This window comes from Scyliorhinus canicula, chromosome 11, assembly GCF_902713615.1.
Source record: "Scyliorhinus canicula chromosome 11, sScyCan1.1, whole genome shotgun sequence".
Taxonomy (NCBI): domain Eukaryota; kingdom Metazoa; phylum Chordata; class Chondrichthyes; order Carcharhiniformes; family Scyliorhinidae; genus Scyliorhinus; species Scyliorhinus canicula.
In genome coordinates, this window is record NC_052156.1 from 42648562 (window position 1) to 42669189 (window position 20628).

The following is a 20628-nucleotide window of genomic DNA, read 5'->3' on the forward strand; positions in this document are numbered from 1 at the left end:
ATGAAGGGGGAAGCAAATCAGAACAGCAGTTGCTTATGGACAAGTGGTGAGAGCAGAAATTAGTGCTGTCTAAAATAACCCCCCCTCCTGTCTAACAATAATAGATTCTGGCATTTTCCCTACTACTGATGTTGGGCTAACAGGTGTTTAAATCATGTTTTCTCTATCCCTCCTTTCTGAAGTAGTGGGGTTCCAATTGCTATCTGCCAACCTACAAGAACGGTTCCAAAATCTATCACGTTTTGGAAGATAATCACTAATGCATTCTACAGTCACCACTTTCAACATACTGAGATGTTGACAATCAGGGTCCAGGGATTTACAAACTTTCTGTTCCATTAATTTACCCAGTACTATTTTTATACTAATACTAATTTCTTTCAGTTCTTCCATTCTTACTAGTATTCCCGAGTTTTCTTGGGAGGCTTTTTGAATTTTCCTCTGTGAAGACTGAGACAAAATAATGGTTTCGTTTTTCTGCTATTTCCTTATTCCCCATTATAGTTTATCCTGTCTCGCCCTGTAATGGGCCCATATTTCTCTTTGCTAATCTTTTCATTTTTGCATACATTTGAAGATTTTACAGTTCATTTTATGTTTCTCACTAGTTTATTTTCATTTTCCCTGTCTTTATCAGTGTATTGGTCCTCCTTGCTGAGTTTTAAAATGCCCCCAATTCTCAGGCATTTTTTGTGTCAATTTTATAATCCTGTTTCTTTGATCTGATAGTATCTTTAAATTATCTTGTTAACCACTGGTGGATAATTTTTCCCATTGGTTGCCTCAAAGGAATGCAAATTTGTTGTAAACCATGTCTTAATTCTTTAAAGGCTAGCCATTGCTTTTCTATCATATCTTTTAATTTATTTTCCAGATTTACCACAGCAACTTGCTCCACATATCTTCATAGTTTCTATTGTTTAGTTTTCAGACCCTAAATCGGATTAAACTTAATGTAAAATTCAAGCATATTATGGTCACTTTTTCCTAAAAGCTCTTTAACAATTATATTATTAATTAGCATGACTATGACCACTGTTTTGTGGCCTTTAAATAATCCCAAACATAAATGGCTGTTGCCGCGTGCTGTTTCTTAGCTCAACCCAAGCTGATTGTACATCTTGATCTTCCTTTCCCTTTTTGCTTGTCCTTTGATAGATCAAATACAGTTGAATATTCAGTTCCCTGCCTTAGTCACACTCGAGTCACCTTTCCATAAAGGCAATTAGGTCATACCTGTTTCTTTTGTCAATTCATCTACCTTGTTTTGAATGCTGTGTGTATTCTGATAGAGTGCCTGTAATGTTGCCTTTTTAACACTTTTCCATATTTTGACTTTATTTGATGCTGGCCTTTGTTTCCGCTATGTTTCAATTTCACTTATCACTTTGCTTCCTACTGCCATGAATCAGATATTGTCCTAAGTAATATATGTTTGTATTGTTGGATAAGTGAGTTTAATTTGGTATTTTTGTATAAGGGTAAAACTCCAGTTAGACAAAGGTGTTATCATATATGGGGTTTTTGGTTTCAGTTCAGAAGGTGTCACACTGACACAGTGGCTAGCAATGCTGCCTCACAGTGTCAGGGACCTTGGTTCAATTCCAGCCTTGGGTGATTGTGTGGAGTTTGCACGTTCTTCTTGTGTCTGCGTGGGTTTCCTCCAGGTGCTCCGGTTTCCTCCTCCAGTCCAAAGATGTGCAGGTTAGCTGAATTGGCCATGGCCAATGCACGGGGTTATGGGGATAGGGTGGGGGAGTGGGCGTAGGTAGAGTGCTCTTTTGGTGGGTTGGTGGTGACTCAATGGGCAGGATGGCCTCCTTCTGCACTGTAGGGAATCTATGAAGCAAATGCAGAAAGACTAAAACGAGAGGAGAGAAGAGACTAGAGGAGAGAAGGGAGCCTGCAGTTAAAAGAACAGAAGAAACTGGAACAGGATACTTTTCAGTGAAGCCACAGACTGAACTAAGAATGGGTTGGCTTGTGAGAAGCCAGAGAGATATTTTCAGTATTTTTAAGGTTTCAGATATCTTGTGAACTCATAGTTGAAGTAAATGTGCCTGGAACTCTGAGATTTTTTGTGAAAGCTTGAATGTATTCCAGACAAAAGAATATTGAAAGGAGATTTGGAAAACCTGGAGGAATTTCCTTACTAAAACTGCTGAGCAAAATGTTTGTTTGAAAGTCTGGGGCTGGTTTAGCACAGTGGAGTAAACAGCTGGCTTTTAATGCAGAACAAGGCCAGGTTCAATTCCTGTACAGGCCTCCCCAAACAGGCGACTTGTGGCTTTTCACAACAATTTAATTGAAGCTGACTTGTGACAATAAGCGATTATTATTTTATCATCATTATTAGTAACGAGATAGCAGAATGGGTCCTAAGATGAAATAATACACAGAATATGTTAGATTGGACATCAGCTGGATACAATATGAATAGGATTAAAGGATGGTGGTGTCCTAGGTTTAATGTAACATGCCAGCCGCCCTGTTACATCCTTCCCAATTATACTGGAGTCCCAAAGGGTAGCATATGCTTTAGGAAACATAAAACATATGGGTACACTCAGTAGGCACGAGTCAGTGCATCAGACCTTGAATTGGCAAACCCCTATGCTCCACCTTACAGCTAAAGGACTAATCATCTTTGACTGGTCAGGAGTTGAAAATCAAACTAGTGGAGGCTTCTGGGGAGGGGATTAGACTAATGATGACTGATAGTAAAGGAAACCTGACCGCATACAACGGCATGCATTTTATCTGTGGCAATAAGACCTACCCGGGGTTACCAGAAAATTGGAAAGCTCATGCTATTTGGGATATGTAGTCCCTTATGTGCATCACATTCAGCAATTGCAGGACCATCCCCATCACAGGACGGCACGAAGTATTATGACATCGGCACAAATGCTGGGAATAATGATATCACCATTAGGGATAACCACTAATGCATACGAACTACGTGAGCTACGAGACAGCCTTGAGCAGGTAGCACATGATACTGCAGAAGCTGTTCATCAGATATAAACTGAGATGGTTGCAATAAGAGCGGTTGCTCTGCAGAATAGAATGGCCCTTGACGTCTTACTAGCTGAAAAGGGAGGTACGTGTGCCCTGATTGGAAGTGACTGCTGCACGTACATCCCTGATAACTCAGAGAAATTGATAACCTGGTGGATCACATTCGTAGAGTGGTAACAAGATTACATGAGGATGTGGGATGTAACTTTGGCTTTGGGTGGTTGGGATCGTGAGGACAGAGGATTGTGTTTTGGATTATAATCACCGTTGTAATCCTGATTGTCGCATGGTTACTATTTAAATGTTGCTCAGGATGTTGTCAGGGCATGGGGGTGCGTATGTCAGCATTGCCTCCATGGTCCCAGCATCTTAACAATCAAAAGCCTGTCATACGTCCACTCCCCTTACATTATAACCCACGCTTTGCTGCGGAGGACACAGTAATGAACTAACGGTGTTGATCATAAGATCAACAAGAAGGGAATTATGGAAGGGACTTTAGTGTGCAGATCAGTTGGCTGCTTAAGGGTATTCATTTTCACTAGCTGTTTAACTATATTTCATGAGAATAGGCACTTGGCAAAGCATGATGGATATTTAGCCTTATTTCAGCCAAGAGTTCTGTATGAAATAGAAAGTCATACAATGTAAACAATGTACAGCTGCACATTGTTTTGCTGCCACCATGATTTTTAATTTCTATCTTGCTCAGGAAAGCTCATTTCCCAAGGTTTATATTAAAACATGGCTCCGGCTGCTTTTTTTCTGTCTCTCTCTCTCTAATCTAAAGCTGTGCTTTTTACCCAGATACTGTTTACTGCATAATATAAATATGTGCTTTTAGCTCTGTAAGGCAGAGCATTTTGGAGTGACTTGAGTCACTTATCCAGCCCTCCATGAATGCTTAATTAAAAGACCCTTGGTGAATACTCAAAGTACTGATTTATAATTTCCTCGACACCCATCCTCCTTGTACTGGCTCCAACTCCACAGAACCAGTCACAATGCCTCAGAAATCTAAAGCCTTCCCTCCTGCACCATCTCAACAACCACATGTTCATTGACTCTGTACTCACTAGGATGTGGCACTGGAAGTAATCCTAAGATTTTGCAGTTCTGCTTTTTTATTTCTTTCCTAGCTCTCTGAAATATACTTTCAGGGCTTCATTCCTTTATTACCTATGTCATTGGTACCAATGTCGACCATGACCTCTGGCTGATCATGACTGTTGATTCTTCCTAAATATGACACACTTTGCGTTGTGTCGTAAAATGAATCATTTTGAAGTGTAACTATGAGACAGGCGTGCTTGAGGCAAGCCCTTTATAAATACAAATATAAATTTTATCTATCCCGCCATCCATCCCTTTGTCTGTTTGTCCCTCCATCGGTCTGTCCCTCTTCCCATTTCTGTCTGTGTAAACCCTTCTCCGCCCAATTTGTTATGGCAACGTTTGGTACAAATTTTACATCTGCAGTTGCCATTCACTGTGATTTTTGTCAACTATCAGTCATCTTGTTCTGAGGAATGACCTTCTGAAGTCAGATTTTGCCGCTATTGCCATCTTTTTAGTAAATTGCAGCTTCACAGGATGGATCCTAGAGGTTGTTTTAACTGGCTGGAAAGCCTTGAACTAGGGGGTCGCAGTGTCAGCAAATGGGTGAGGCATTTATGACAGAGATGAGGAGGAATTTCTTCACTCAGAGATGTATTAATCATTGGAATTCTCTGCCCCAGAGGACTGGGGGTCCTCAGTCAATGAGTAAATTCAAGACTGAAGTCAATAGTCTTTGGATACATTAGAGAGTCAAGAACTATGTGTGATGTAGAGGTTTGGCTATGTTCTTATTGCATAATGGAGCAGGTTCAAGGAACCAAAGGCCTCGTGTTGTTATGAATAATATGATCAAAGTGCACTCATCATTGTCACTAGTCCATTTTAGAAACAATTTACAAGTACCTTTGCTCTCCAGCGCGCCTTCACCTCCGTGTAAACATCGTACAATGCGTTAATTTCACTGACTGATGAGTCTGGCGATGTGTGTTGAGGAATAATGACAAAATCTTTTACAGCTTGAGGAATGTCAAAAGCATTGGATTATTACAAAGATTTTATGTATCTGTTAATTACACATTTTTAGCTATGGCAATTGTGTCTTATTGAAATAAAAAGGAATGATCAAACCCATTAATGTCAAATCAAAGAAGCACAGAAGGAAGCCATTCAGCCTGCTGTGTGAATGCTAGCTCTCTCTGCAAGATCAGCTCAATGAGTCCCACTCCCCTGCCCTTTTCCCGTTGTCCCGCAGTTTTATTTCTCTTCAGGCGCTTATCCAATTCTCTTTTGAAATCTGGCAGAGCTTCGGAAGGAAAATAAAAATAATTATGAATGGACGGTTTTATAAAACAACTATGTTTTGGACTGTCACTTTAATTCAAGATAAAATGGAGGACTGAAGAGGGTCATGTGATCTGCTTCAAATTGTGCCCAACACCAAGCCTGGGTGGATTGGTTGCCATGGGGATAGAGACTTGATGGGAGCAAGGGGTGAAATGTATCCTGTAACAAAGGCAAGAGTAGCCAGGTTAATTGTGGACAGACTTTCTTTGTGACATGAGAGAGAGTGAGAGAGATAAAAGCCTTGCCTAGTGTCCTGGCAAGGCCGGGGAAGGAATCACCAGGGATAGGCCTCACTAATGGCAGTTGGTTTGGAAATTCTCCAAAAGCTGAGAGAAGCGTCTTTTGATGGTCACCTGATGTTACAACCTGGCGAAACAGGGAGGAAAATGAAAACGAAAATCGCTTATTGTCACAAGTAGGCTTCAATTAAGTTACTGTGAATAAAGCCCCTCGTCGCCACATTCCGGCACCTGTTTGGGGAGGCTGGTAATTTTGGGAATTGAATCATGCTGCTGGCCTGCATTGGTTTGCTTTAAAAGCCAGCGATTTAGTCCAGTGTGCTAAACCAGCCCCTGGGAGACTTTGACTCTGTTTTCCAATTAAGGGGCAGCAGTTTAGCGTGGCCAATTCACCTACACTGCATGTGTTTGGGTTGTGGGGGTGAGACCCACGCAGACATGGGGAGAATATGCAAACTCCACATGGACAGTAACCCAGGGCCTGGATCGAACCTGGGTCCTTGGTGCCGTGAGGCAGCAGTGCCAACCACTGCGTCACCATGCCACCCTGTTCCTTTTAGCTTTGTGTGTTAAAACTTGAAATCCTGTTGGGAGATTCCTTTAAGTCAGCTGTTGGGAATTCAAACATCTTTTTCAAAGTCACCAGTCTCTCTGGGGATTTGAATGAAACCAAAGTGCGTGAAATCCAGGTTTAAGTAAGTAACCTTTCAAAGTGTCAAATACAGCATGTGTTGATACTCTGACTGATTATTCTCATGATACTTGATATTCAGGTGTTCATGTCGCCAGCGGTGGTGGGAGCATGGTGTTCGGGTCAGTGCCCGATTTTGCCCCGATGGCGATTCGCTGTCCCATTGGGGAATGCATTCTGGGCATCCCGGGATGGAGAATCCCATCCGGCATCTTCCCTTTCTGTCCTGCTTAATTTATACTGTTTCACTAAACTAATTATGTAATTATAAGCGTGAACCAATATGAACAATATAATTTCTTTCTGCTTGGGTAATAAATAAACACCACCCTCACCACCCACCTCCCATCTGGCTTTACCTCAGTTCTACCAAATTGTCAAAATTGAATTGAGTGAATTTAGATATCTTCAGATCAGATCAGACGGGGGCGACACTGCTGCCTCATAGCGCCAGGGACCTGAGTTCAATTCCAGCCTTGGGCGACTGTCTGTGTGGAGTTTGCAATTTCTCCCCGTGTCTGCGTGGATTTCCTCCGGGTGCTCTTGTTTCCTCTCAGTCCAACGATGTACAGGTTAAGTGGATTGGCCATGATCAATGTGCAGGGTTACGAGATAGGTAAGGTAAAGTTACCGTAGTCCCAGATGACCATAGGCTGCTTTCCCCTTTGAGGGGCAGATATGACTGGTGGTGATTTAACCCAAGGATCACCACAGGGGAAAGGTTGAAAAGGCAGGGCCTTCATGAATAACCGTGGATATGAACCCATGCTGTTGGCTTTACTCTGCATCACGAACCAGTTGTCCAGTGAGCTAAATTGAGTACAAAGATGGGGCAGGGGAGTGGGCCTAGGTAGGGTGCTCTTTCGGAGGATTGGTGCAGTCTCGATGGGCCAAATAGCCTCTTCTGCACTCTCAGGATTCTATCATTTGCATCTGACATCAGAAGTCCTCCCTATCTGGACAGCTAATAAATGGTCCTGAGGAAACACTGCAGGGAAATACCACAGTACAGGAAACCATGTTATTTATTCCCCTAAAATCAAGAACAAAGTTATTGTGGGTGTCAGCGAGCAATCAGCCTGATCCACCCAGAGATATTCCTCATCTTTTTAATTCTACAAGAACATAACTATTTTGTATGTGAAAGAAAAAGAGTAACTTACTGGTAAGAGGAGATGAAAACCACACAACAAATGGTTCTCTTGCAAAAACATCTGTCTGGTCATCAGGATATTGATAACTTTCTTTCACTGATAATAGTTTTGGTCTAAAATAGACATAGAAACATATACAGTAAGGTCGTTGTCCCACAGTCTAATATTTCACTTTAAACAGAAACTGAGACAAACCTTTAAGGCTTAACATTTGGGTAACAAACTGAGTAGATTGCCTTATTGTTTGGCCGGTTTCCTCCTCCTTAAGGTACCATTGCATAAGAGCGCATTGGTGACCTTGGGCTTCCATTGAATTGATCTGTGATTGTGCTTGCAGTGGTAGTGGTTTGCTGTCGCCTTCTGCAGTGTGGCTGACCAGGTAATCCTCCAGCTCTTACCGCATGTGGTCAGGCCTATCGGAAGGATTTACAGGCTGGTAATCAGTCTGATTGGCCACATTATGAACACACCTTCCATTGACCGGTTTACTTTGCAAAAAATATTACCTCCTGAACAGCAGAAGGCTGATGTTTATCCTTAAACAAAAAGTTACTTCATAAAGAAATTGAATTCTTGGTGCTTTCTTAAAACTGTAGCTCGACCCAGTTAATATCTGGGGCTGCATTCTCCGCTTTTGGGACTATGTCCCCATGCCGTCGTGAAAACTGTGGTCTTTTACGCCAGGAAAACTGGCATCAATAGGCCACATATTCACCGTCTTTCAGGGGGCTAGCAGGCAGCTGTCTTAGAGCTCGCAGCTCTAGTTGCCGATACGGATCCCCTCACACTTCTGGGTCCGAGGCCCCGCATGCGCACGGCGACAGCAGCCTCCAGCGGCCGCGCCATGCTCCATGGCGGACTCAGCCCGCAGACCTGGACCGCCAAAATAGTGCCCTGCATTGGCCGCTCATGCACCCCGGACCGCCCACGCACATAGCCCCCAGTCCTGAATGAAGCCCCCCCTCCCCCCCGGCCCTCCGATGGTCCCTCCCCCGGGGTCCCTCCCCCGACTATGGCAGCCCGGACTGAGTCCGCAGCTGCTTCACGAGGTTCCCAAATGACAGGATCATGTTAGAACCACGCTGTGGGGAATTCGGCCTGTCAGGGCTGGAGATAGAGGGGCGGGCCTAAGGCAGTGGGCAGTACGCTGCTTTCCAGTGGGCAGAGAATAGCAGAACCGGCGCCGGCCCCAATTTCGTGCAGGAAAACGGATTCTTGGCCCCGTCGCCGAACCTGATTTCGCCGTCGGGGTGCGGAGAATCCAGCCCTTGATGTGTGATTTCAAGTACTTTGTCACCGCACTTCACGCTAATAGTAACGTTAGAGTTATCTGCACCACAAAGTGGTCTGATACTTTATTTGGTGTCTCAATCTTCCATGCATTATGTTTCCAACCTCAGCGGTGTCTTTGTTGAGCAGAGGAAGGAGATAGTCATTGGATGAGAAAGTAGATTAGTAGCATATTACCTACCCTGGGGCATATGTACATTTTTAGGTACCAATTTCCGAATAGCATTCATGCATGTTTGGGTGCAATTGATCCAAGGAAAGAGGGGTCGAGCTGAGATGACATTTGATAAGGAACAGAACATTGCTCAATAATCAAGAGTCTTGGGAGATTAAGTGGCATTTGGACTGGTGCCTGCTCATCTCTCAACCTAGACCAAAGTACAGGATGCAATCTCTTTGTCTGCTGTGATGTAAAATAAATTTGATAATTTCAACACAGTCATTATTCAGCATTAGTTGAAATGGAATTCACAATTTTCTTCAGGAAGTTACTCAAAGTGGCTGATGTATGGATTAAAGATACTGAATCAAGTAACTGTAGGAAGTGGTGCTAATTAGCACTATATAGAGACAACTTTATTCTGCGTTTAAGCCATTTTATATTTCACCTAAGCATGCTTTAATACTGCGCGATTCTGCAAGGTGGTAGTGATCAAGATCACCAAAAGATAATAATTTTTTCCAAAAATGGAAGAAAAAGAGGAACTACTCAGATGTATTTTTTTAAATCCTTCAGTTGACTGTCCAATGAATATTTCTCTCTGGCTCTTTTAGTGATATTTATCCCGTGTCACTCAAATCTCTCTGGCTGAGAAGGCAGCTCCTTCTTCAAGGTGCTACCGCTCCCTAATGAAATGAAAACGAAATGAAAATCGCTTATTGTCACGAGTAGGCTTCAATGAAGTTACTGTGAAAAGCCCCTAGTCCCCACATTCTGGCGCCTGTTCGGGAAGGCTGTTACGGGAATCGAACCGTGCTGCTGGCCTGCCTTGGTCTGCTTTCAAAGCCAGCGATTTAGCCCAGTGTGCTAAACAGCCCCTAATTACCCTGAAGGAAGAGCACAGGAGTGCAGCCTCTCATTTTCTTCTTTCCCCCCCATTTAGAAATGCTTTACTCTGAACACTATCTCAAGAAATTGAAATGTGGAAATCGGAACAAAACTATGCGTGCATTGCTCCGCTGGACAGCCTTAACCCTTTGGAGGCTATGTATGAAATTTAGAGACATTTAAAAACTTTACAAAATTCTTAACTTTGTTCTGAGAATATCCGAAACAAGGAAATGTCTGAGTTTATTTTCTGTGGTTATCACAATCATTAAAACATTACAGAGAGTTTCATTCTCTTCCTCCTCCTACTCCTTTAGGTACCACACCCTAAAGGACATTGGTGGTCATGAATTCCACTGGATTGGCCCATGATTATGCTTGGCAAAGTGCCACAATGGTTTGCTATTGCCTTCTGCATCTGACCAGGGAGCTCTCCTACTCTTGCCACTTGCCATCAGGCACATTGGAGAGATTTACAACCTGAAACTCAACCTGTTTGGCCACATTACAAGTGCACCTTCTGTAGCCATCAAGTCCTGAAGTGGGATTTGAACCTAGAGTTTCTTGGCCCAGAGCTAGGGACGCTCCCTACTCTGCCACAACACCTCTATTTCATTTCCATAGCTCTTTTAAAAATGAAAACAATTGGGAAGGTGAAAAGAACATACATAGAACATAGAACAGTACAGCACAGAACAGGCCCTTCGGCCCTCGATGTTGTGCCGAGCCATGATCACCCTACTCAAACCCACGTATCCACCCTATACCCGTAACCCAACAACTCCCCCCTTAACCTTACTTTTTAAGGACACTACGGGCAATTTAGCATGGCCAATCCACCTAACCCGCACATCTTTGGACTGTGGGAGGAAACCGGAGCACCCGGAGCAGCGCCGGCCCTAGGGTTGCTGGCGCCCCAGACAAGCTGAACTTCGGCGCCCTTCGGGGGGCGGGGGCGGGGCCGGGGGGGGGGGGGGGGGGGGCGGGGGGGGGGGCCGAGGCGGGCGGGGGGGGGCGAGGCGGGGGGGCGGGGCTGAGGCGGGGGGAGGGGCAGGGCCGAGGCGGGGGGGCGGGGCCGAGGTGGGGGGGGCGGGGCCGAGGCGGGGGTTAGATAGAGGAAAGGAACTAAATTGCACTTTAACCAGTCCTATCAGCTCCTCATGCACAGTTCATCCCAACTGATCCTAACCCTCCCACAATACAATGACTGGCCCCTCCACCAATTACACTTACTGGTCCTAGACACCAAACATCACCCCCTCCTACCCTTACACTACTCTTACCCCTTTAAGCTGATCCTCTCCACATTACACTGACCCCATCTCATCGTTAATGATCACCTCCTGCCATGTTATTGAGCCCCTTCTTCAACACTCCAACCCAGACACCCTGCCAACCACCCCCAGCCTCAATTAACTGACCTGATCCCAGATTCTTCCTGATAGACTGACCAGATCCCAGGACATCCACGCCACTTGATTCTCACTCTTTGTGCAGATTTCCTGACCACCCACAGAACACATTAGGTGTTTGGGTGAGTGTTGAAACGGGACTCCGTACCTCGCAGACACTGTGCAGATCTTCAATGAATATCTTCATTCTCGGCGGGGCCGAGGCGGCGGGGGGGGGGGGCCGAGGCGGCGGGGGGGCGGGGCCGAGGCGGTGGGGGGGGCAGACCCGAGGGCGGACGGAAGGGGGGGGCGGGTGGAGGGGGTCGCCCTGGGGGAGGGCGGCCACCGCGCATGCGCTGGTTGGCACAGGCCCAACTGCGCATGCGCGGGACCCGAGTCTCTGGCGCCCCCTAACACATGGCGCCCCGGGCGACTGCCCGAGTTGCCGGTGCCTTGGGCCGGCCCTGACCCGGAGGAAACCCACGCACACACGGGGAGGACGTGCAGACTCCGCACAGACAGTGACCCAGCCGGGAATCGAACCTGGGACCCTGGAGCTGTGAAGCATTTATGCTAACCACCATGCTACCGTGCTGCCCAGAAGATTTACTGGAGATTGAATGTAACATTTTCTAAAGTGAAAGAGGATAATTGCAATAAACTTACATTTCTCAAATGTTCCAGCAGGCAGAATATGTATTTACAGAAATTTGCAGCTGATTATGTTTGTGCTTGAGGTTGTCTAGCTCAAACACTTGGTAGGAAACATGAAAAATAAATCCAAGTCTGAAACTTGCTTTAAGTGGGCGGATGAAATGTTTCAAAAGTCAGGCTAAATACTGGGAGTATTCTCAATGTAACGGCGTTGTTAGGTGTTGGCACCTTTAGAACATAGGTATTGTTCATTTATCTTTAAAAATAGAAATAATCTGAAAAAATACCTGTAAATGAAAGCATACTGTTCTTTGTAGGCTTTTCTTCCCAAACGTTTGCTAATGATGAATTTGTATTCGTTTCTGTTGCTTTGACTGGGGTAAAATATTGAAATTGTTATTGTTCAGGTTCAGCGTACTATTAAATGACTTTATTTTACAATAGAAAGTTAATCTCTAATCTGAATACTAAAGTATGTCCAGGGTGCGTACCTTCTATTTTTAGATGGTACTTGTTTTTTATTGACTGCTCTGAATGGACAGTTCCATATATTATTTCCAATAATTAATATCAAGCATAATCTTGACATTCCAACCATGACTCATTTTAAAGGGACTAAAATGAAGCTTTGTATGAACATAAGAAATTCTGGAACGGCTCCTCAATCCTTCAAGCCTGTTCCGTCTACAACCCATGGAGGACTATTCTATCTTGGGCGTGTTGTTTTCCTAGATTACGGAACATAATTCCTGGAGTTGCTACAGCAGACAACAGCATTGAAGGTAAAAAGGCAGCTCATATTCACTGTGCGCACCTGTACTGTTTAGAGAAGCAAAAGCACTTTTGTGATCTTACTTGTTCAAACTTGTCATTAATATAGGAAAGGCTTTGTTACTTGAATCCTTGATTTCCATCATCAGCAATAGATCACAACGCGAAATTATCTGCAGAAAACAAGAGGGATGCTGAGTGGATTCTGTATAAATATCTGCAAAAAGGGTTAGAAACATAGAAAATAGGAGCAGGAGCAGGTCATTCAAATGTGGACAAAAGAACTGAATGCCAGAGTGAGATGAGAGTGGCTGCCCTTAATACCAAGGCAGCATTTGACCAAGTATGGCATCAAGGAGCCCTATTTAAACTGGAGTCAATGGGAATCAGGGGGAAAATTCTCCATTGGTTGGAGTCATACCTGGCATATACCTGATTGTGGTGGTCAATCATCTCAGCTCCAGGACATCACTGCAGGAATTCCTCAGGGTAGTGTCCTAGGCCCAACCATTTTCAGCTGCTTCATCAATGACTTCCCTTCCACCATAAGGTCAGAAGTGGGAATCTTTGCTGATGACTGGACTCCTCAGATATTGAAGTAGTCCATGTTTAAATGCAACAAGATCTGGACAATATCCAGGCTTGGGCTGACAAGTGGAAAGTTACATTCATGCCACACAAGTGGCAGGCAATGACCATCTCCTACAAGAGAGGATCTAACCACTGACCCTTGACATTCAATGACATTACCATCGCTGAATCCCCCACAATCAACATCCTGGGGGTTACCATTGATCAGAAACTGAACTAGACTAGCCATATTAATACTGTGGCTACCAGGGCAGGTCAAAGACTAGGAATCCTATGGCGAGTAACTCACCTCCTGACCCCCCAAAGCCTGTCCACCATCTACAAGGCACAAGTCTGAAATGTAATAGAATACTGTCCACTTGCCTGGATGGGTGCAGCTCCAACAACACTCAAGAAGCTCAACACCATCCAGGACAAAGCAGGCTGCTTGATTGCTCCCCCGTCCACAAACATTCAGACCCTCCACCACTGACGAACAGTGGCAGCTGTGTGCACCATCTACAAGATACACTGCAGTAACTTACCAAAGTTCCTTAGGCAGCATCTTACAAACCCATGATAACTACCATCTAGAAGGACAAGAGCAGCAGATACTTAAGAGCCCCACCACCTGGAGGTTCCCCTCCAAGTCACTCACCATCCGATTTGGAAATATATTGCTGTTCCTTCACTGTTGCTAGGGCAACATCTTGAAACCCCCTCCCTAACAGCACAGTATATGTACCTACATCTCAAGGACTGCAGCAGTTCAAGAAGGCAACTCACCACCACCTTCTGAAGAGCATCTAGTGATGGACAATAAATACTGGCCTAGCCAGTATCGCCCACATCCTGTAAATAAATTTAAAACAAATTTGGCCCTTTGAGCCTTCTCCGCCATTCTTTTTTTTATTTGTTCATGGGATGTGCAACACGCACTGTCTGGGCCCACATTTATTGCCCATCTCTGAGCGCATTTAAGAGTCAACCACATTGCTGTGGATCTTGAGTCACATGTAGGACGGACCAGGTAAGGACGACAGATTTCCTTCCCTAAAGGCCATTAATGAACCAGATTGCTTTTTACAACAATTGACAATGTTTTCATTTTTATTGAATTCAAATTTCACCATCTTCCATGGCGGGGTTCGAACCCGAGTTCCCTGAGCATGACTTTGGGTCTCTGGATTACGATTCCAGCGACAATAACACTAAGCCATTGACTCCCCTCATTATGATCATGGCTGATTATCCAACTCAATAGCCAAATCCCGCTTTCCCGCTATATCCTTTGATCCCCTTTGCCCTAATTGCTATATCTAATTGCTTCATGAAAACATGCAATATTTTGGCCTCAATTACTTCCTGTGGCAACGAATTCCACAGGTTCACCATTCTGTGGATGAAGGAAGTTCTCCTCACCTCTATCCTAAATGATCTACTCTGTATCCTCAGACTGCAACTCGTGGTTCCGGATACATCCACCATTGGGAACATCCTTCCTGGATCAACTCTGTCTAATCCTATTAGAAAATGGGCAACACGATGGCACAGAGACCTGGGTTCAATTCTAGCCTTGGATGGCTGTCTTGTGGAGTTTGCACCTTCTCCCCATATCTGCATGGGTTTCCAGACCAAAGATTTGCAGGTTTGGTGGATTGGTCATGATAAATTGCCCCTTAGTGTTCAGGGATGTGTAGGTTAGATTAAGGGGTTATTGGGATAGGGCGGGGAAGTGGGCTTGGGTGGAGCGCTCTCTCAAAGGGGGGAAGGAGACTCAATGGTCCGAATGGCCTCCTTCTGCACTGTAGGGATTCTGTAATTCTGTGATTCTGTGAATTTTATAGGTTTCTATGATATTCCCCCTCCCCCATCTTCTGCACTCCAGTGAATACAATCCAAACCAATTCAACCTCTTCTCATACGTCAGTCCCGCCATCCCGGGAATCAGTCTGGTAAACATTTCCTGCACTCCCTCTAGGGCAATAACATTCTTCCTCAGATAAGGAGACAAGAACTGCACACAATATTCCAGGTGTGGCCTCACCACGGCCCTGAATAATTGCAGTTAGTTGATGCTACATTGCTCTCTTAACGATTTATTGACCGGAATTTGTGGCTCTCCCTTGGGGAACGTATCAGATATGGTTAGAATGCGGAATGGTAATAAGTGCAGAGAAGGTCACCAATGATTACTGGCACCCTGATGGGCATTCTGCTTGTGGCAACTTGGCACTGTGGCCAGTACATCATGAGCACTTACCAGGCATAGGCTCTGCACAGAACCTTTTCAAAAAATATATTTTTATTCTACTCCTTTTTCACAGTTATCATATTTACAACAACAAATAATTAACAATAACAACAAATAGTCAATAACCCCCTCAATCCCACCCACCCTCAAACAGCTCCCAACATTTCCAATACAAAACACCAATGAAAAAGAATCATCATTCATTTATACATTCCAAACACACCCCTCCCCCAACCCCTCTAATGTTCAATGTTATCCAATTCATGGAAATGCTTAACGAACAAGGCCCATGAGTTGTAGAATCGTTCCATCCTACCCCTCAACTCGAACTTTACTTTATCGAGCGTTAATAACTCCAGCAGATCTCTCCACTACGCCGAGGCACAGAGCGGAGAAGCCGACCTCTACCCCAAAAGAATCCGCCTTCGGGCAATCAGGAAGGCGAAGGCCAAGACATCTGCCTCCGCACCCGCTTCCAACCCCAGCCAATCTGACACCCCGAATATGGGGCGGGATACGCCCAATGGGTGTGTTTTACTCCGGCATCGGCGCCCGTTCTCGGACCCCATTCTGCGGCCCACAGGGGGCTAGGACACCGCTGGAGCGGCCTATGCTGCTCCAGCTGCCGATCCTGGCCTAAACCCGGCACCGCGGGGTCCGCGCATGCGCAGTTGGGCCGGCGCCAACTGACGCATGCGTAGTGGCCTTTTTCCCCGCGCCGGCCCTGACGCCAAATGGCGCAGGGTACAGGAGCCGGCGCGGGGAAAAGGAGGCCGGGGGAAGAGAGGCCGGCCCGCCAATCGGTGGGCCCCAATCGCAGGCCAGGCCTCTATGGAGAGCCCCCGCCTATGGGGTTGGACCCCCCCCGCACCGTTCAACGCCGAGGTCCCGCCGGCTTAGAGGATGTTAGATCGACACTGGCGGGACTTGGCTTTTTGTTGACGGCCACTCGGCCCATCCGGGCTGGAGAATCAGCGTGCCGGCTCATGCCGGCCCGGGCCGAAGAGTCGACGCATACCCCAACCGGCGCCGCACCGACCACACCAGCGCTGATGGCAGCGATTCTCTGCACTGCAGAGAAGTGCGTCCCAGCAGGGGGGTCGGAGAATTCCGCCCATGGTTTCTAGGGGACCTGATTCGAGTCTCATGTTCACCACCTTTGAGATTACCCTAAAGGCCTCCCTCCAATACCCCTCCAGTTTTGGGCAGAACCAAAACATATGAACGTGATTTGCGGGGGCCACCCCACAGCGTTCGCAAACATCCTCCACCCCCTCAAAAAGTCAGCTCAACCTCGCCCTTGTGAGGTGTGCCCTATACATCACCTTCAACCATATCAGCCCCAACCTCGCGCATGAAGTTGATGTATTCACCCTCCGTAGCCCCTTACACCACAACCCCTCCTCCATGCCCTCCCCCAACTCTCCCTCCCACTTTGCCTTAATCCCATCCAGTGATACCTTATCTTCTCCCAGAATAACCCCATAAATGGCCGACACCACCCCTTTCTCCAATCCCCCGCCATCAATATCTCTTCCAACAGTGTGGGGGCCGGTGCAATCGGAAAGCTCTGAACCTCCTTCCTGGCAAATTTTCGGGCCTGCTTATACCTAAACCTCTCCCCCTGCTCTAACCCACATCCCCCCCCCCCCCCCCCCCTCCCCTCAGCTCTACCAACTTCTCAAACCGGCCTCCCAGAAACAAATCCTTTAATACCCTAACTCCTCTCTCCTCCCATCTCCAGAAATTCCCATCCCACCTCCCTGGTTCAAATCTATGATTCCCTCGAATCGGCATTTCCCTTGACCCCGCCCACAACCTAAAGTGCTGCCGCAACTACCTCCAGATCTTGAGCGTTGCCACTGCCACCGGACTCCCTGAGTATTCCTCTGGGGCCATCGGTAGCGGCGCTGTTGCCAACACCCTCAACCCCGACCCCCTGCATAGACAATCCTCCGTTTTAACACACTCTGCACAGAAGCTTAACAGCGAACAGGAAAAACAGCCGCAGTGGCAGCACAAGGAAGTAAATAGACTCCAGAAAACTCCAGAAAACAGAGACTCCTGAAAAGCAGAATGAAGTTTGGGGAAGTGATTTATTGTCTTTGTTGGCTGTGCCATTGCATGCTGAGCATTGTTTACCAATTTCCTCTTTCACCAACCAGATCCTATTCAGATTGCAAAACTATTTCAAGCAAGAAAGAACTGGAATGACTCTTTATAAATGCATGTTTTTTTCCTTTATTTATATCCACAATATATATGACCTTGCTTCTGATCACCTGGGAGACTCCCACGAGTGCCGTTCCATCTGGTCCCCATTTTCGGGTAACTCAGGAATCAGCGCATTAGAGTGAGACTAACTGTCTCGCTTTAATATGCAGATTTGCCAAAAGTGATTTACATTGCAAAGTCTCGCGAGATTGCATTGGATCTCGTGAGGCGTTGGGAGCCAGGTAGATCCTGGGGCTTTTACTGGACATGCTGTGCCACGGCGAGCTGCTTTTCAGGCTCAGCGTGGCCATTGGATTGATTGAAGCTTTCCATAAAATGTTGAATGAAAACAAATATTAACCTCTTTGCTAAATAGATCGTAACAAAACCAACTGGTTAGAAACCATTGAAGAAAAGATTAATTTACCTAAAATTGACATTCCTGTTCTGTATTTTTCTCCCTCTCAAGGCAATCTCCCCTTTTCACTCTTTATTTCTCTGATTTGACATTGAATTCACCCATTCAAATGTGCAATTCCTTCAGATCCTGCATCGTTAATTCAACAATTCTTCACCCTGGTCTGGTAAAGAGCCAGGCATTTTCATGGCCTGTCCATTCACACCCCAGCGGCTTGGTTTCCCTCACTGCATTCTCAGTAATTAGCCACACAGTAACATTTTCAAATCCGAAACGTACAAGGGCAGGTCTCAAGACAATTAGAGTCAGTCCCGCAGCAAATGATGGTCCATTTCTTTCTGCTCAGTCTGTCTATCAATCCTGGACGTGCAATCTTGTGAATTGCAGCTCTACAACTTCCAGTCCGAGAGCAGCATGATCAGATGTGAGCTCAAGCAGCTGTGAAACCTGAATCTACTAATAAAATCTGTCACTTAAACTGCTATTACTTTGGAGATTATTTTTAAATGCTGCTGCTTTGATCATTCAGTTTGGATTTCCTAAACTTCCTTTTGAAGCTGTCCCCTGAAATTCCATTCACAGGATATCCCTTGAAACGCATTTCGCTAACTGCAGAACATATAAAGTGTACAAACAAAATGTACAACTGTTCCCAACACGCCGAATTTTATAAGGCATTTTCTTCAAGTATAAAAATGAAATGGTGATCTGTGTCACCATAAATGTAATCGACTTTTCTGCTAACATAACTAGACCTCACAGTTTTGGATTGAAAGTTGTTGTACTCTGAACGGAAACTTTAACCCTTCCCATTTATTGTTAACTGCAGAACACTGATGTTACAATTACTCTGAGTTCTAAAGCTGGCAAAAAGAAATGTCATTTGGGACTTCTGGTTGCTAGCCAGTAACTGGAAGATATGCATACAAGAGTGAGTACAGGATTGATTTTGTCTGAAATGCTCTCAACAATGGAACAGCTTTCTGAAATTCACTATCTAGGTTGCATGAAGGATGGCCACTGTATCAGGTTACTGGGCAAGTGTTTGAACCAAAGATACTGCACCAGAACAAGATAACAATTATCCGAAAAAGCTGGACAAACTCAGCAAGTCTGGCAGCATCTGTAGGGAGAGAAACAGAGTTAACGTTTGGAGTCTAAGACGAGTCATACAGGACTCAAAGTGTTAACTCTGTTTCTCTCTTTACAGATGCTGCCAGACCTGCTGAGTTTATCCATAATTTTCCGTTCTTATTTCAGATTCCCAGCACCCACAGTATTTTGTTTTTATATCAATGACCCTGGACAGCATGAGTTAAAAGTCAATGCGAAATCAGAGATTGTTTTTATTTGTTAACGTTATTGAGACTTTAACAGTCACTAAACATTTGGTATGGAAGCATTTTTTAGTTCAGAACTTAGGGACTTTTTTGCACCACATTAATTCTTCTTTGATATTTTAATCATTACTCTTGTCAAACCAATTTATGGAAATAACTCATGTTTTTCATCCTATATAACTTAGAAGCTTCTTACACAGAAATAATTGGAGGAGACCATACGTGATTCACAATTCAGCCTGTGCATTGGAATCTGATCATTCTTAAAATGTTCTTTCAGTTTGGTAAATTATACTTAATAGAGGAATTTTATATGTATCAGAAGGATACAGGACCGGCTTAATTTGACCCAGTCAAGATCAGTAAAGTCTGTTACAAATTGAATCAATTTTAAATCATACTGAAATTCAATGTTAAAAATACAAAGTAAAAAATTCTCTAAAGTGAAATGTCTCAAACTCACCCTCACAAGCACATCCAGGATTCCTTCCTTGGCTACTTTTGATTTTCCAAACGTCCTCACATTAAAGGAACAAATTTTAAGAGACTGAATCTCATGAAAACTGGCAAGAAGGAGAACACCATGGAGAAACAGCATATTTACCATCTTCAGCTATTAGAGAGAGACACCAACTAGTGTCAGAATGCAGTGCGTTGGTATGATGAGAGCTCCCTTAGCACAGTTTGTCTTTAATTACACTGATAGTACTACCCTGTTCCTTCCCCCTTTGCTTTGTTAGCCAATGGGTGGAGATGACCAACAGCAAGTAGTTGTAAGTTTGGATTGGAGAAGCGCTTTGCATAGTTCCTGACACCTCAGATCGCAACTAAATCATCTAAAACATCTCTGATGTTTCTGTGCTATCATTTATCTGATTGTTTGATGCTCTCTCAATTTATCAAGACAAACACACATTAGTATGCAAAGGTAGGGAGGGTACAGATTCACTTCCAAGGACTTTGCTGCAAAAATGACAGAATAAATTCAGTAACACACAAGCATGTATAGATTCACTTTTTTTAAATTTAGAGTACCCAATTATATTTGTTTCCAATTAATGGGCAATTTAGCATGGCCAATCCACCTAGCCAGCACATCTTTGGGTTGTGGGGTGAAACCCACGAAGACACAGGGAGATTGTGCAAACTCCACCCAGACAGTGACCCAGA

The 20628-nt window shown here is 44.9% G+C and overlaps 1 protein-coding gene across 1 annotated transcript in view; it reads right to left on the reverse strand.

The window, feature by feature from the left end:
* The window catches only part of LOC119973053 (deoxyribonuclease gamma-like), a 35827-nt gene extending 15647 nt beyond the window's left edge, over positions 1–20180 (reverse strand). Inside the window, exons 1-5 of the mRNA XM_038810499.1 lie at positions 19922–20180; positions 12747–12835; positions 12179–12265; positions 7518–7621; positions 4984–5096 (exon numbers count right to left, since the gene is read on the reverse strand). Coding sequence (XP_038666427.1) covers positions 4984–5096; positions 7518–7621; positions 12179–12265; positions 12747–12835; positions 19922–20065 — 537 coding nt within the window. The 5' untranslated portion in view covers positions 20066–20180. The remainder of the gene's footprint in view (positions 1–4983; positions 5097–7517; positions 7622–12178; positions 12266–12746; positions 12836–19921) is intronic.
* Positions 20181–20628: the final 448 nt, after the last annotated feature.